At 33.5% G+C, this 18,225-nt stretch overlaps 1 protein-coding gene across 1 annotated transcript in view; it reads right to left on the minus strand.

Annotated features, from left to right (window-relative positions):
* Window positions 1-1,554: 1,554 nt before the first annotated feature.
* LOC137921772 (uncharacterized) overlaps window positions 1,555-18,225 on the minus strand; it is a 56,371-nt gene continuing 39,700 nt past the window's right edge. The window contains exons 5-9 of the mRNA XM_068764595.1: window positions 15,044-15,106; window positions 7,741-7,824; window positions 3,814-3,958; window positions 2,092-2,208; window positions 1,555-1,625 (exon numbers count right to left, since the gene is read on the minus strand). Of these exons, the coding sequence (XP_068620696.1) occupies window positions 1,555-1,625; window positions 2,092-2,208; window positions 3,814-3,958; window positions 7,741-7,824; window positions 15,044-15,106 (480 nt within the window). The remainder of the gene's footprint in view (window positions 1,626-2,091; window positions 2,209-3,813; window positions 3,959-7,740; window positions 7,825-15,043; window positions 15,107-18,225) is intronic.

Here is an 18,225-nt window from a genome sequence, read left to right on the forward strand (position 1 = left end):
CTCGTGGTCGCGACTCAAACCTTCCGGTCAAATTGGTCGCACGATGAGCCCCGCCCATTACTACTTCAGATGAGCAATGGTCGAACTACGTCGGTGACCTCTTTCTGCGGATCTCCTCTTTTCTGGTTCAATCTCGCAGCGAAGTTCCATAGCTCCCTCCATTGCTCTCTGGGCGGCATTGAGCCTTCTTATGAGGCACATCGTAAGCGACCACGTCTCGGATCCATGTCGTCGTCGGTTACTCTAGTCAAACACTACCTGTGACGTAATCGGTCAAGGAGCATGGTAGTCGTGACTACAATAATACATAATTTTCTTAACGCAAATACACTAAAGTATAACTAGATATCTATTCAACGATATATTTTCTTTATAAATGTCTCATGAGTTGACTGATTGAAATAGCCAGAGTTAAGTATAAAAGTGAAGAGACAGAAGTTTTCCTCGCTACCGAAATGAGCCTTCCGAGGGCAAAATTCATTAAAAATTAACTCCAATGGCCCACTATCCGTTACCGTGTACACACGGCCTTACGCTTACCATACGAGAGACTAGCTTACCCTGTTCAGAATAAAGATTTTTATATATATACATTCCCTGATAGAAGTTTTTGCCGATTCTAAGAGGCTGGTACGTTTATACATATGTATATATATATACAAAAATTACTTCGAATACATTTTATCAATCTCATTTATAATACGCTTAAGAAATCTATTATTATAAATATTAGAAAATCGAAATGCCAATAGTTTAACATATATAGAGAACATTAAAGATGGAAGTATGTTCGTTAATGTATGAATGACATGTCGAGAAAGAGGTTGTCTTACACTTGTTTCATGCGTACGAAAGAGAATTTAAAACGTTACGTTACGTTTCAATACTTGACGTTCTTGTCCGCGAACATAATTGTTAGGTTTTCTATGAAAACCATCAAAATAATGGCCCTGAAAATGTAAATACAATATGTCTATCGACCGATTAAATGTTAATTAAAATAAATGGATCGTTTTTACGAAAATATATTTTTTTAAATAATTCGCGAAACAATTTTGTAAACACGACATTATATCTTTAGGAACGCTTTGAAATTAATTTAAATATATTTACATTTTTAAATTTCAATTAAAGGAACGAATTTTTGGTACATTTCGAAAATTTAAAATGTTGGCTTGGACACTTGTTTTGATTGTACTTTGTGTCATATCGCGAAACATGCGTACACAGGACATGTTTATTATCTGTGACGTCATATTACTTCTCAAGGGACGACACGCACTGTAACGAGATGTTGGCATGTTTCAAAGTGTCCTGCTTGCTTACTATCAATCCCGCTCTCAACTAGAATGATAATAGAAATGGAAGTTGATGTGTGCGTGTGCTGTGCGTGAGTGCGTGTGATGATGATGTCCCTAAGGTTTCTCTTCTGCTGATTTAGAGGCAGGAGTCTTTGGTGTCGGCGGAGGCGGGCGGTACCCCGGCGGCGGACATCTTGCGCCGCTCTAGGCGCGCGCGCGACACCGGCCGGTAGTACTGCTCGCTCCGCCGCCGTCAGCGCTCCGGCGGGGGTGCTGGTGCCTCCGACTCCAGCTCCATCCACAGCGAGCTGATCACTCGGGACTCTGTGGACAATACTACACTTAAAACCAGATACCATTCAGATGCCATCTACTTCCTGTAGGCTTTGCAAAATATTTGAGGAAGGTTTAGTTGTAATGATAATAATATTCATTTAATATATTTATTCCACTCTCTTCCTGAAAGAAAAATATATTACAAATTAAATATGAGAATCCTGTTTAAAGCCAGTCAGTCAGCTCGAAGACAGTGAGTTGGTGTGACATACATCACGAAAACACAACCCTGCTTGAATCATTTTTATACGTACTTGGCAAAAGCTATGTACTTCTAATTTCAAGAACCTGTCTAATTCAAAAGTTTATTAATGTAGCCTGTGTGGAAATGATGTTACTTTTTAATTTGTTTTGATTTCGCTCCAATATCAACACGTACTTGCAGTCATGTGGAGACCAAACAGCTGCATTGGATTCTAATTGAGAGGGATATAGGTGATACTTGATGACTTACTGGGCTTTGTTTCAGTTTCAGGCGGTGCTTCAGTGGCTTCCTCGATGCAGCTCTGCTCGTCGGGAAACTGGACGTGTTTCTTTACTGCCGAGCGAGACGGTCGCGAAAGTACGGAAGCTATTTGAAAGAGCAGTCAGTGTATTGTTAGCATAACAAATTAGTGATACTTCACACAGTTTAACCACGTTTTTTGTTCAATCATATTTTCGTAAATAGTAAAGTTGTATTTATAATGACCAGCAGAAGCAAACCTTTCAAAGAATGCGGATGACAATTGTGTGAATTTTAAAACTGGATAACTCGCATAATGGTGGTGGTTCAAGTGACAGCGATAATTCACCACTTTCTAAAGCAAAAGGATCAAAGTTTATTGCAACGTGCAGCCTTAAGTAAAGAATAATCACAAAACTCAGAATAATATAGAAACAATTCGTAAGAGTTTCTATTGTAATGTAAAATGTCCAACTTCTCCATCCATAAGTAGGACAGACAACTTTAGTTAGGATGCAGTCCTTATCCAATCTATCCTTTTGGAAATCTATGGGTGATGTCACGTGCACAACTGTACATATCATTTAGAAACGAGTAAAGGTTGAATATATATGCAAATATGATCAAAGTGTCAGTCTACGTTTGTAGTGTGCACGGTACGTACAAGTTTTTTAATAAAAACCATGTTTGATATAGAAACAGAGACTAGCAATGAAACCTGTTAAAAATACACATAATTTTTTTAATATTAAAAACCAAAACTTTTCTGTATTATGTAAAAGTATATTTATGTTTTTTTTTCAATTATACGTACATATAAATATCTGTTATAGATTTTTCGTATATATTTCAAATCATTTTACTAGTTGTCGTGAAATAGAAATGTTTTAATATTGGTTGTTCAGATGAGAAGTTATAAACTCTTACGAAAGCTGTCCAAATACTTGGCAAAGTGAATGTACATACAGACTATGATTTAAATGGGTGATTCAAGCTACATATTCAATAGCAAATTGTTCGTATTTCGCCACACCCATGCTCAGACGATATATGACGCATAAAATTAGATGCATGTTCACAGTGAAATGATGGTGGCGTTCAAACCTTAGCAAAAAAGAATGATCCTCGTTTCAGCCTATAGACATCCAATTATATAACATTGTGTCCAAGGGCTCGAACCTGCGACTTTACTGTTGGGCTATCACTAGTCCTTGGGCTCTTCTAGCATTCTATTCATTACCTGTACGTGGTCACAGTAAAAAATTCTCACGCGTTTAGAGTGTAATTTCAAACCTTCTTTAAGGGTGTGATCACACTATTAAAAGGTGAAGTATGACATGTGCATGTTTACCTTGAAATAAGTCTAAATTCAGTGGCAATGATCACATAACTGACAGCGTTCGAATTTCAAACGGCGTTCAATTTTGAATTCGAATTCGAGAACGATTAGTGTGTGATAAAACAAATAGTGTTGTAGCCGTAGTGGCCAGCGACATGAAACTATTTTTTAACCTTTTTTGTGCCACGCTCCACCTTGGTCTTTCTAAAATTCTTACGACCCGTATTCAACATATACATTTTAAATGTTAATGCATGAAAAGGTGAAACTCCCGTCGAGTCCACTTTAGAATTGTCTCCCTTAACAAACAATGCCCCCTGTTGGTAATCACTAGGCTAGATGTGTTTGTGTGTGTCTGCATGAGGTGAAGCATGTCAGATGTGATTACTAACTAAGAGTCTTTGTTGGCGCCTCCGAGAAGTCGTCGGGTTCGCAGCGGCTGGGCGTGGGTTTTGCTGCCGAGCGGCGGCGACCGCTCGGCGCCGAGCTTGTTGTTGTCGTGTGTTGCGCCGTCGCCGTGTATTGTACCCCCGCGATCTGTAATCCAACTTTGTTGAACAGCATCATGCAGGACCATGGACTTTAAGTCAGCGCTTAGTTCGCGACCGCAGGGCTACTGCAAATATGACGTGAAACCTTTAAATGGGTGGGTTTATAGATATTTTTTTTTATTAATTAATACACCATACAAAAATTAATGGTTTCAGAAATAATAATTAACATAATTATTATATAGAAAAATATATATATTATTTATTATCTGTCCTTGCATACTTCGTAATTCCAGAAGTAATTGGTCTGTTGCATTCAAATAGAAAATAAATTATTTCAGAGTGGTTACGTCATAAAGGGCAGTTGAAAATATGTGGAAATACTTTAAACCTTACAATTAAAATACATTTTTACCCCTTTAAAATTAAATAATTTTTTTACTATTTCACTCTGTAGTCTTTTAGATTTAAGAAAATGATTTAATATTTTCTTAACTCGAATAAACCATGGTATATAATTACAGATATTGATGAATTGGGCTATGCTTTAATAGGAATCACCTAAAAGATTATTACAACACGGATACAGGCATTAGTTTTATATTTCGCGTATACAATAATATATATTGTCGCGTAAATATATTGCATCAACAGAATAAAGTTTACGCTAATATTGCCATACTAAAATTGTTGATGTTTTAATTAAAATTGTAATTTGGAAATACTCTTATAATTTTTATATTTTTATTTATTTTATTTAATTGATCTCTGTGTTTGTGTCACACATAATTATTTAAATACATGTATAGATTTATATACACATATGTGACTTATTTATATAGTATTATAAACGTATTGTTTGTACTTACGTTTGTTGTTTGGTGACATTTATACATTGTCTACAGCGATCGTATGGTATGAGAATTTTTATTTATTATTTATTTATTTACACACTTCTTACAACAACCATGAATTTAATGTTGTAGGCTTTTAAATATATATTAATATATCTAAAATTGAGATTGACTATAATCTATATACATAAATATTATAAATATATAACAATTATAATTTGTTTGCATATACTAAAAAGGCGCATAATGCGACCGTTCACTTGCCAAAAGGATACTTTATTACTTTTATAATTTAAAATGAAATATCATGAGTTCATAATAATTTAAGTGAGTGTTTGACCATGGTTCGATAAATAATTATAATTCGCGCTGAACTGTATATAAAATTCGATATTAAAGAAAAAGATATGTGCGAGCGTGTATGAGTGTATTTGATGCATATTATGTAGCAGTCCGATGACAGGAGCACGTGTGGGCACCTGCACAGCCTTGATCCAAAAAATGATGTCCTCGCTGCGTTGGCTACAAAATGTTATCTTTACAAATGTTTCAACAGATCTACGTGATTAAAAATAGTATACTACGATTATAAATATTACACACATTCATTGCAAATAAAAAGAGATATAAGCATTTAACATTCATTGACAATAACAGACTTTATCAAATAGTTGAAGTAAGGAAGCTGAAACGAAAGGAATGAATTTTTAAAATTAATGATTTAAAATATTCTGTTCTATAAAAACAATAAAAATATGAGATTTTATGAAAAGGAAATGAATAAATTCAGTAAATTTTGAACACATGGAGCGAATTTCGCGAACAACTCAGGAAACGACACAGATATCCTCGTATATTCATGGGGTTAAGCATAAAATCGAGAAGTGACAGTTCGATTCATTTACAGAAGCTGTAAATAAATAAATATATAAATCAGAGTTTGAGTTTGCGTTCAGAGAAGAGTTTGAAGGAGACGGAAACTTTTAGAGGTCACTTTAGTTATTGATGTCTACACACCGCGTCTCCGTCGAGTATCGCGTCTTTTTTAGTCTCGTACTGTGCACAGAAAAAAAAACACAATTTAGTTCTCTTTTTTAAAAAGGATACATGTCGTTGAGAAAAAGTCACTACGTGTTATATAATATTAAATAAAAAAAAAACTAACTGTCTAAAAGCTTGGCATCGTCGAATACAATCCTATTTGCTTATCTACGGATGCGAGTTAAATAATTTATGGCGGTAGACTACCTACCCACCTGGGATCAGGGACCATTTACCGTTTTATATCTGTCCCGGGTTGTTTACGAGCGGTATCATTGAAAGTTTTAAGAATAGCAAAAATAATTAACTAAACATCAGGCTACACACGATTTATTGTTTTTCAAAATAGTCCCCTTGACAATCTATATATGTAAAACTTCATTCGACTTTAGGGCGTATTTTTCATTGCGTTTTCGAACGCAGCCACAGTATCTTCGGCATTTGACTACTGTATTCTATGATTTTTTTATCATGTTTGAGATTATAACAACTACGACTCAAGAATTTTAGACCTCAGTGTAATTTTCAGTAGTTGGAATACTACTTTCAAAATAATAGGAAAAAACTAGCTTGTTACATAACAGCCGGGTTAATCAAAGAAAGAGGCAACCATCTTTTTTTTCTTCACATTTTCATCTTTTAACTCTTTTGTTATAAATTTTTATTAAAGATACATCATACAGTGTCATACCAATCCAAGTTTGGTTATTTGTGACACTATACTATAATTAAACTAAACATGGCGCCAATCAATGTTACAGCGTTTCAAAGAAATGATTGCAAATATTTTAAATTTGACTTATACCAATGCTCAAACTTTCTAACAATTTTTGGGAGGAAATTCCCTTGTAGACTATATTACGTGCTCCACTACTTCTATGTCAGTTTCGGATCGAATTAAAAGAATATTACGATCATGTTTGAACTCTTTCTTTTTCTGATTTTCAGTCAATGGACGCCCACTACACGACATGTGTCTCCCCTAACGATGGTCACGATGGTCACGATGCCCGGTCCAGAGCTGCCGCATCCAGTGAATTATTGCGACCTAAAGTACTTGGCTTTCGAACTCGTTCATCCAATGGTAAATGGTTTTATGAGATCAAGTTTCATCACCAAAAGTTGAACGAAGTATTTTACTGATAGAGACTGGAATGTAAATTGTAAAATCATAGAATACAAAAATTTCACCTGTAAATAGATAACGACGCCGATACGTATTTTTAATTTAGCTCTCAACAATTTCTAAAAACTTTCAGTGACACCAACGTAGTAGAAGCTCGGTGAGTGCAGGGAAAGTCACCGCACCCTAGAATTGGCCTAGAATATGTAGATTATTAACCTTTGTGTTTGCTTTAGAACTACAGTTGGTTTGTCTAGAGAATGCAATGAATCATCATTGTCCGCTGGCTTTGTAATGTCCCGTAACAACGTCTGTTTTTGTGCAGTAAATAAAATGCACAAAAATCACAAAACATACTTCACTGATATTTATAAAAATATTAATAAGTATGTTTATGCGATGAATTGAAACCTTATGAAATAATAAGAAGTTGATGAGACATATTGTGGTGTAGTTTCTTTTAGTTGAATTTATTTTCGACTTGAATTTCGACTACGATATAGACGGTATTTCTTCGAAGCCTATTGTTACTTTAGACGCTTTTACATATACAGATATGTGAAAAGAGTGTACCTATAAATGTTTTACTTTGTCATACGCAACACAATAAAAATCGCACTAAAAATACCACACAAAAACATACGGTTTTTTAGTCGGAGTGTATCGTTTCAAACGCTTGTAAGTTTTAATATCTTATTAATACGGATGCAGGTAGACCAGCGGACACTGATGGTTCACATGTATTGTGTATTATTAAGGATTACATCTACGCCAAGCTCCGGTACGGCGGGCAGAAGATGCTCAACTCACCCTGTCAGATCGGTCGAAGGCAGCGGTGCCGCGCCCGTCCAGGTACTCCTGGAACTGCGAGATCACGCAGATCATCGCGTACACCTGCAACAGATGAACACTTCTAATCGACCGCATACATATTGTACTTCTTCATCAAAGGTTAACTGTATCAGCTGTAAAGTCATTTTGTTTCTTAATTATTTTGGCTGCAATTTGTCTCCGGATATACAGGATGAACACCTGTACAAGGTGAAAACACTAAAATATGTTACATTAATTTATTTTTTAATTCGGAATACAACCAACTAATAACTTATGTTAGTACAAAGTTTGCAAGGACAGACAGAAAGCAATAATTGACTTTAACATGTAATTCGAATTAATAGTGTTTTTTCTTATTACATTATCATGTCTGAAACCATTGTTTTTTTAGGTAAGGTGTCCTATATTTAAATTGACAGCAAATGTACATTCACCCCATTTACTATCTAATTCCTATCACCCTGTATAAAGTCATTACTTTGAAGTATGTTACATTAAGTAGTTTTTTTTATTTTTATACTGAAATACAACAAGCCAGTAATTTTTAGCATCACAAAATTAAATTTAAAATTGTATTAATCCGAATCTTTAAAACACTTTTTATTTCTGAAACCATTGATTTTTGAGTAAGGTTTCGTATACATTATAGCAATTAGCTAAACATTCACCCCTTTATACTCTTACAACCTTTTTCCGCTCACCTTGTTTAAAGTGATCACTTTGAAACATATCACATTAAATTAATTTTTATGTTTCAAAATGACAAGCTCTTCTTCTTACTTCTGGCAGCACAATATTTAATTTTAAAATATAGTAATTCGTATTTTAAAAACTCTTTTTCATACTGTATTATAATTACTTATTATTACTGAAATTATTAATTTTTGGATAGGGTACACTGTGTATTTATAGACAGCAAATGTACTATACTTTCAACCCTGTATAGCGCAGCTGCACCAAAATATATTCTTTCATAATTTAATCGCTGATTGGACAATTTCTTTTTGCTCTAACCTGTGGCTATGGCATGTCGTTAATAAAGCCTTTTTTACTTTCACAACCATTAACGATGCCCAACCTTGACATTAAGTGCCAATGTTTTATACGGTAACACGTAGTGTGTTAAAACTGTTTTTAAAATGCTGACTTTAGCATTCTGTTATCTTTTACTTTATACACTTTGGAGCGGAAGAGTTCAGTGAAGAAAATATTACCATGGTACATATACGAGAAATGAACGACAATATGGGTGATACATCTTTATCAATAGAAACAAAGATAAACCTATTATACAAGTGATATTAAATAAAATAGATTTCTTATTAGACGTTACGAATTTTTAACTTTGAACACTAAAGAGACTTGCGTTTTTACAAAGTGTAGATGAAATGCATGGTAGGTAATACCATTATCTATCTTTATTCTATTGATAAAAATAAATGAAGTTAAAAAAATTGCTTTTTAAAGAAAAATCAAGTGAGAATTTTAAAAGAAAAGGTAAAATTGTTAAATATGTAGCGAATAGAATGGCAGATATTGTGACTGACGAAAGACGAAAAATTAATAAAATGATATTAAAAAACATAGTGAAATCAAAGTCGGGAAACAACCCCCACAACGGGGGGCCATATAAAAAAAACCAGTGCCATGTATTTGAGTATTAGATTGCACGCAAATTGTTAATAATATTAAAGATATATTTAGTAAATATGTATGTATAAAGAATAGGATACAAAATATCAATTATTGAATATAAATATCGTAAAGATAAATAGCAGATAAATATTAATGTATAAATACTAATACAATCTAGGAAAAAATAAATATAGCAGAAATAAATGTACAAACTCGCGTTGGTATTGAATCAGTAAATACAGGCATAAATTGTAAAATAAATGCTAAATGAAATTATTTATCTTATATAAAAGTTCTCTGCTATTTGACTGCAGAGGATTTCAGGTGGATACATAAAAAAACGGTAATTTTTTTATTTGCAAAAGCACGCCAAAAGCAGATTATTGACACGATGCAATGAAACGTTACATAAAAAATTCTGATGCATATTAAAATTGAGTACAACATTCATATGTTGACGTATGAAATAGAATACATGAAACAAGCACGTTAAGATATGATAATTAAATACACCGTGTATATTATAAAACAAATATAAACTCTTTAAACAATTTCACCTAGCAAATGTTTCACTGTTTGTTATTTTAACAGTTGCACTGTTGAGATAATTACAAATTCTGCACATGCTATGTGAGAATTAAGACGTGTATTCGTACAGATATTACATGAAAGGTATTTTAACAAAAATTTGTATTCCACACCGCCGACTCCAAAGTAATAGTGACAAACACTTTAAGTAAGCTTTATTTGCAGCGAGTTTTATGCTAAAAGCTTTCTTGGAAAGTGTGACACCTTCACAGGTGGCCTAACGTTGGTTGCCACTTTAGGTTACATATTGTACAAAGAAGGCGACAAGTGTATTGCAAAGGTAAATTTATATTTGAAATGGCACTTCTCATACAAAAATCTGTAAATCAAAATCCGGATTACTACACAATAAAATTCATTTCTGTTAACTATCTCGCCCTGCAGACTTTGTACTGCTAGAAGTAATTTTATTACATAAAGAGTTGTGTGTAAAAATGTGTCGTAAATATTTCATGTAGTGTTTGTCAAATGTTATTTTGTTTTGCTTCAAAAGATAATTTTCGATAATTTTTTATTAAATATTATATACTTAAATAATGATTATTAAAATCTAAAGATTATCTATCTTCTGATTAATTAATTTTACGTAATGAATGTTTTTTCATAGATTTGAGATACAGATTGTTTTGTACCGTATTTTTATTTTTAATCTATAATTACTTCTAATTTTATAATTTATGGGAAACGAAAAATCTGTTCTTAGTTGTTGAACATTTGACGTCAATAAAAAATATTTAATATCGTGTTGAAATTAAAATATTAGTATTAAAACTTTGCAGTGCAGTCAAATATTTAAAATAGATTTAAATATAGAATAAATAAAACTATAAATCGGAATGAGTTTTTATTTATTATATTTTTTATGGTCTGTGAAGGAAAACAGCTTAAAAAAGATAATAAAAATTTTAATTCAGCTTCCTTTAATATTTAACTCAACCTGTCTAAACTGCAGTCTGCGAGCACGACCGTGGTTAAAAATTCAAGAGACAACATTTAAATAAAGCATTTACGAAGTGATTCAGGACTCAAAGGCGCTTCATCTGCTTCGTGCGATGGAAGAATATTTTTCAATTTAAAAACTGAATCTAACTTACAAACGAGTTTTCTATTCAATTTCTTGAGGTCAATTTGACGGCGTTGTCTCTACCTTGATTTTGCAATTTTATAGTTTATATAGAATATGCAAGAGTTGTGCCGATGCAATTGTAGCAACGAAACGTATAGGCGTGCGGTTGCGCTCTCATCAGGCGGACAATATCCGAAGATAATACGGAATACCTCGCCAGGTTGCAAACAATTCAAATTAAATGGAACGTGGTCGACATGCTTTAAGACTGGCCATTTTATTGACCTAATAACTTTTTAAATGATATAAATATTCGGAATTCAAATTAAAAAGCAAATAGCTTAAAACAATCGTCACCTGCCAGACACATTACAAAAAATTTTACATAGCGAAAATATTTATATATCTGTGTTTGTATATGTATATGTGCAAGAAGACTTTTTTTGGACGGACTCTCACTGCTTCATATGGCATTTGCAGAAGCCGCGGCAATGAGGTGGTATGAGATAGTGCGCCCAACTAAAGATATATTTTAAAGTATCGCAGCTCAAAGGGTTCCCGCGTGACCCACGGGTCTACTATACTCTGAAATGTATTGTACATTTTCATGTTTTATTTTTTTATGTAACCCTAAACTGCTCTCACCTACACGTCTCTCATCTCCATCCAAAGGTTGTCTGATAGACATCGCTTCGAGCGATAAGACCGCCTCTTGTGTTATTTAGTTACATATGTGATATTGTTACATTCCCTTTTTGATTTTAGAAAGAACTTTGTTGTACAATAAAGCGTTAATAAATAAATAAAGAATACTTAAAAAGGCAGATATCAATAATATTACTTAGTTTATATTCAAAAGTTTATTGCAGAATTACTTTTACAAATTGTTATTAGCCTAAAAAATAATATTTTCTATCTATTATTGTTTACATAATGGACGAAGGTCATCAACTTCGCCTTGCCAATAGGTAAGTTGAGATGGCATTCGGCAGTCACATTGCAGATGGCAGCTTTGGTCTTGAGGTTTCGGAGACCACAGACCGGCAAGTTCAGCTTTGAACGTTTACCCATTAGGTGGGCAGATGAATTTGTTAACGTCGTCAGATGTCATTGGTGATATTGGAAATATATGGTGAAGGTCTATGTCTGGCAGTGGACGTGGTACGACTGAACGGTGATGATGATTGACTTCTCTTTTCAGCAGATAGACGCCCACAAGGGTAGTATAGAATTGAATCACAATGCGATGTTACGGCGGACAGGGGAAGCTGTTGCTCGTTCTTAGGAAACTTGTTGATGACGAACGAGTGCTTTAGCTCCACGGAGGTCAATTATGTTTCAATGTTTTTTTTTCATTATCTGTTGGTCTTTGTAAACATTGTTATGTATTTATACAATTTAATATTATTGTATATAGATAAATAAATGACTCTGTATGGTCAAGTCCACGAAAGAATATAATATTATTTTTCTTAGTATTATGAAGCAGAACATAATTCTTCCATTTCCGAAGCTATCAATTTGTCGTAACAATTACTGTCTAGACATGCGGCAGTCGGGCCTGAGCCAGCGGATGCCGTGACGGAAGTTGCTACAAAGCGTTTTCATTTCTACAATACGACTGATCTGTACTTGGAACTATAACGGATGAATAGAAAACAATATGTTTTCCTGTTAAGTCTATTGCAGGTCGATAAAGGTGTTGATAAGTCTTTTTTTGTTACACCGGGTCACTTTTAGATTTAGTAATATTTACAGTTTTTATTATTCGTTTTAAGAAAACCCGAGGTCTCCTTTAACAACTTTATCTGGTGGTTTCACGTAGATAGGAAGCCTGTGAAATAATTTAAATAAATTTTGTATGAAGATATTTTCATAGAAAATAAGCTTTTTCTTCAACTATTGTTCATAACAAAAGTCAGCAAGTATTGTAACGAAATAAACAGGTGCAGCTCAGTGGTGGTGGACTGAGACTCGTCATCGTAGATCGCGGGTTTGATTGCGTAGTACCGGGTCAAACAAGCCTGCGTCAAGCATCTTCCAAATTTAACAAATTCGTCTGTCCGTTTTGTTTTTTTTTAATTTACTATTTAAATTTAACGACAAAGGTGCACTTTTATTAAAACTAAATATCCCTGCGATTTTTCTATTTTTTTTTTTAAAAAATCATTGTTGTTTGTTAACCGAGGTATGAAAAAAATTGCTCGAATTTATCAAACCTTTTTTGAATTTTTAACTCAAAAATATATTTTGTTAGTTTATATTTATATACACCAATTTTTAGACAGAAAAGCTTTGTTCAATTTTCAACAAAAATCTTGAATACCTTTTTATGATCATTCCATATAGTTATTACTCCGAAATATGAACTTTGAAAATTTATTATTAAAATATTGAGTTAATTTTCAGGTGCAGTGTACAATACATTTATTGACAGCAAATGAGCCATATTCTCCCCTTTAAGCCTTTGACATGTATAAGCAATCGCCCTGAGTAGAGTTTCAAATATGAATTTTCACACCTTATTTCTTATTATTACGTTATTTATTATTTTTATATCTATCTCTCACTTTACATAGAGTGAGATGCATTTACCCGTTTAAAACTTTTACTCCTATAACTAATCATGGATTGTGAATATATTTATTAAGTTTATTTGTCACAGAAAATGTTTGCTGCGTTTAAAAACATTTATAAAAAATTTACATTGAATAGAACAAAGCCGGCAATTCCCGTGCACCGCAAGCGAAACCTTTACAATATTCAACGCAATACGTTTCATAGTTAACTTAGAGCAGTTAATTTCTGTGCGGTCAGGCTTGGAAACTTTCTCCGTTGTATAAATGAACACACAAAAAATAGCGCAAGCAGTAAAATTTCTTATTACATTTACACGCAAAGTTTATATTCGTGTAACATGTTATTTTGCTTACAATTTATCAAAACCCGTGTGAAAACTCTGTGTAAAAATGAATGTACAGAATAATATTTCAAATACAGACCATGTATGCGGGAAAATTGAAAATTAAAGTATCCTTTTAGTTTTATCTTGTAAAGCCGAGAGGAGATTGAAATTTATATAGAGCGCCACAGACGTGTGCAGATAAATTTAGATAAACCACAGATAAAAATTAATTGGTTTCTGAGCATGTTTAAAAACAACATACTTTTTATAATATTATACCTTAGAGATATAGAATTTATGAAGTGTATCACAGAATTTTGTATTTCAAAATTCTGCTCCTTTCAATTTTATGTTATAGAATCTTGTATACCGAGACTCTGTACCTTGAAAATCCATTACAGTCCGATTTTGTACTTTTGGTTTTACTGTACATCTAGATATCAAACTAATAAATTCCATGCAATTTGGTTCATCATACTGTACTTCGTTTGCAATTGGTTTTTGTTAATCAAAAACCAATTGCAACGGATCTAGTCTTTTAGAAACCTGTGCAAAAGATTTTTTATTTCAAAATCTTGTTTGTGCCACATGAACAGCTTTGTATAAATTATATTGAAATAATTTTTGAATATATTAATGTAGGTCACTGTAGCAGCTACTAGAATATTTGTAAAAGAAAATTATAGCTTCTAGTAGAAAGGAATAAAATATTAAAGGATCTGTGATGTGGTCGCTTACTATGGGCCTAATAACAAGGTTATGAGTTTCGAAGTGAGATCTAATAAGAAATGCCGAGATCCGCAAGAGAACCAAGGTTCGAAGTAGAAGAAGAAGAAGTTCGAAGAATTGCTCGTCTGAGTGTAGTGGCGGTGGGCGGGGCACAACGCTTGCGCTGCGAGTGGTGACCACAAGCAGGCAGTGGCGGCGTAAGTAAACCCCCACAAGATGAACTGACGACATAGTTAAGGTTACAGGAAGTGGCTGGATACGAGCAGCGCAAGACTGGTCGTCGTGGCGAACTTTGGAGCAAGCATCTATTGGCTGAAAAGAAGAAGAAGTAAAGCAGAAGGCAGCTGCGTACTTACGTTCAACACGATGATGAAGAAGTCCAGGGTGAACAGGAACGAAGTGATGGGGTTGAAGTTCAACTGTAAAAGAAAATCAACCTTAATACTCATAGAAATAGAGTTTAAATTACAATAACTGAAATGTAACTACATTTTTTATTTTCTGCCTCTGCTATTGGAGGCCTCTCGTACCCCTAATTAGTTGGGATCATTGTCTTTGTTCACAAATAAGTTTTTCAGATTTTTCATCTTTATTCTTCACTCACTGTTATACTTCTCAAGGTAACTACATTTTAAAAGCAACAGGATGATTGGTTATATTTGTAAAAGTTTTAATACACGGCTGATTTATAAGAATAAATTTAAAACTCATATTCATTCTATATGTATGTAATCTGAAACTCTATTGGAATATAACATTTCAATTCATTATAGCATTTCAGTCTACAAACAAATAATAAACATTTATAAATTTTAAAATGCAATACGAATTTTGAAAATAATTTTTCATACTATATTATCATTACATTATTTATCATTTCAGAAACCTTTGAATTTTGATAGGGTAACCACACATTAATTTCTCAGCGCATCAGCTGTAAGTTCAAAACCTGTTAAAAATGAGTATTTGACTTTCGCTCTTGTGTGCTGGTGAACGTAGTTAGAGAAAGAAGGACTAGACATTTTCCATATTACCATATAAACCCTTAGCTCATTATCCTCTGTACCTCTCTCTAGGCTTCAATCTCTATATAATAAAATCAGTAACTCTTTTTAGCGATTGTGTTCAGTATTACTGTACAAATAGGAAGATAACTTATTCTGAAGAATTTTTTAATTAATAAAGCTTGTATACGAATTTATCTATTCTGTTAGAGTTTTATAGAAGTGACCACAGCAAAAAATCAGTTCAAGTTTGTTTAAGGCTTTACTCAGATAAGTGGTAGTACCTCCACTATTGAGTGTATTTACAAAGCACCGTGAAAAACTCGCCGTAGAAAAGTTACGACTGCAAAGTCACTAATTAACGGAATTTTTATTAAAATTCCAGAAAACGTTATCGGACTACCGATAACAGAATTCAAAACTTATAATAAAAGTAAATTGATGTAAGAAGCTGAAGCGAATATTCAGTAGAGCGTTTATTTTGATTTCATTTAGGCTTTATCTGATAAAGTGTATATGTGTTAACTTTTATTTAAAGATGTGTTATAATGGAATTTATTCCTGATTTTTCTCCACAACTATAATAACACCGTGCGAAGCAGAGTAGAGTCAAAAATAAGATATATTAATAAAATAAATAGATAATAAGTTGACGATCTATAAGAGTTTTGTTAAAGGTTCCAATGTTGAATAAATGAATTTTATCTTTATCTTTTTAAGAAAAGGACTAACATATAGCTACCACCGCTATGTAACAATAGTCGTGCAATAAAGTGCACCGCCCGCCAGCTCGCTGATAAGTACGCGTGCGGTAAACAATACGAATTACACAATTACACACCACCGTTAAATCACTCAACATGTGTTTCACCCCTCCAAGAGGCATCCTCAGGAGTAATGTTACACCGATTAATGCCAAACACCGACTCAAATGACGATGAAAAATAGCATTAGTGAAACACGATAGTAAGTGATTTGATGGTAGTTGTGTAATTCGCATTGTTTACCGCACGCGCATTTATCAGCGGGCTGGCGGGCGGTGCACTTCATTGCACGACTACTGTTGCATAGCGGAAGTAGCTATATATTAGTCCTTTTCTTACTTAGGATGGACTTCTGCAAAGTAACGCCTGAATCTATTAAATTTTTATCTCTTTCATTTACTATTCTCGACATATGCCACCACAAGAGATTTTTAAGAAGCTCAGTTCGTGCAGTGTCTTCTGGCGATCTAGCAAGGTCAAGTGTCCAGCTTGTGAGAGCACATCCAGCACTGAGTGCACTGCTTGCAGGTCCGTGGTCTGGGATCTCAAGTCTCCAGTGGACATTTGTTCTGAGTGGTAGGTAGAATGTAAGTTACTCACTGTCACTTCTAGTTGCCAACCCTCAGGGCTAACTGAGTTACTTTATTTCGTCTTTGCTGATTCGATCTTTTCGCCTCATTAAGCGATTGCTAATTCCTCAATTAAAACTTTTATACTGAAACGAAATCTTGTTCTTGTCTTGCCTTTGCGAGCTGGTTTCCGCAACCAGACGCTGGGCTTATTTTGCTTCGGACTCAATTTTACTCAAGTTTATCAACCTCCTCGATACTACACAGCACACACATCAGGACAAACTAGAATAATTTAGCTCAGTAAACACAGTAATATACAAAACATGAGAAAAAAAAATATCGGAAATATTAAACGTTATTGTAAAAACAAAGATATGAACGCTAATGTCTAATATAGATTCTAATATTAATAAAAAAAGGAAATCCCGGCAGGCTCTTGATGTCGCCGGCACTTCGGTTATCCGTAATGAAGACAAAATACTGTTAAAATTAATTTAGGTACTTTCTTATAAACGTCAATAATTATGACAGGTATTTAATCTGTTATAGCATCAACATTGTGACATTTAAAGTAATTTATTTATACATTTTATATCTCTCATACGTATTACTATATAATTAATAAAATATATACGTAACAGTAGTAGTATTCTGTAAGATTCAATTCTTTCATTTGGAATTATTTTTAATTTATTTAAAAAACGTAAATGTAAAAATTATTGTCTGTATTTTATGTTACTAGATCTTCTACACACAAGTCGATTTCACCGCCATCATATCAGCCTATAGGCGCTCACTTCAAAATATAGGCTTTCCTCAAAAATCCACTTGTCTTCGATTTAAAAAAAAAATTAGAGAGCCATTTATCGATATAATTTATTCTTTAGACATCTAGAGGCGCCGAAACCTGTGACATTGTCTATCAGGAAGATAGAAGCGAAAAATTAACCTAAAGGTTTGCCATATCTCTACGCAAATAAATTTTGGAATCTAAATAGAACATTGTGTACGATATCTTATAACATGACATGGTACGGTTTTAATCACTATACCTGAATAATATAAATGGAAAAGTAGAAATAGTTAAATCAATTAGACATAAACAAGTGAATTAAAAAAAAACAGACAGGCCACACCATCGTACTAAATGCCACCTATAAAAGTAATAGACGGCACGTATGCATAATTAAGATCTAAA

This window comes from Battus philenor, unplaced genomic scaffold (assembly GCF_028537555.1).
Source record: "Battus philenor isolate CCGP_79_NKW_IND1 unplaced genomic scaffold, ilBatPhil1.0.hap1 SCAF_1, whole genome shotgun sequence".
Lineage (NCBI taxonomy): Eukaryota > Metazoa > Arthropoda > Insecta > Lepidoptera > Papilionidae > Battus > Battus philenor.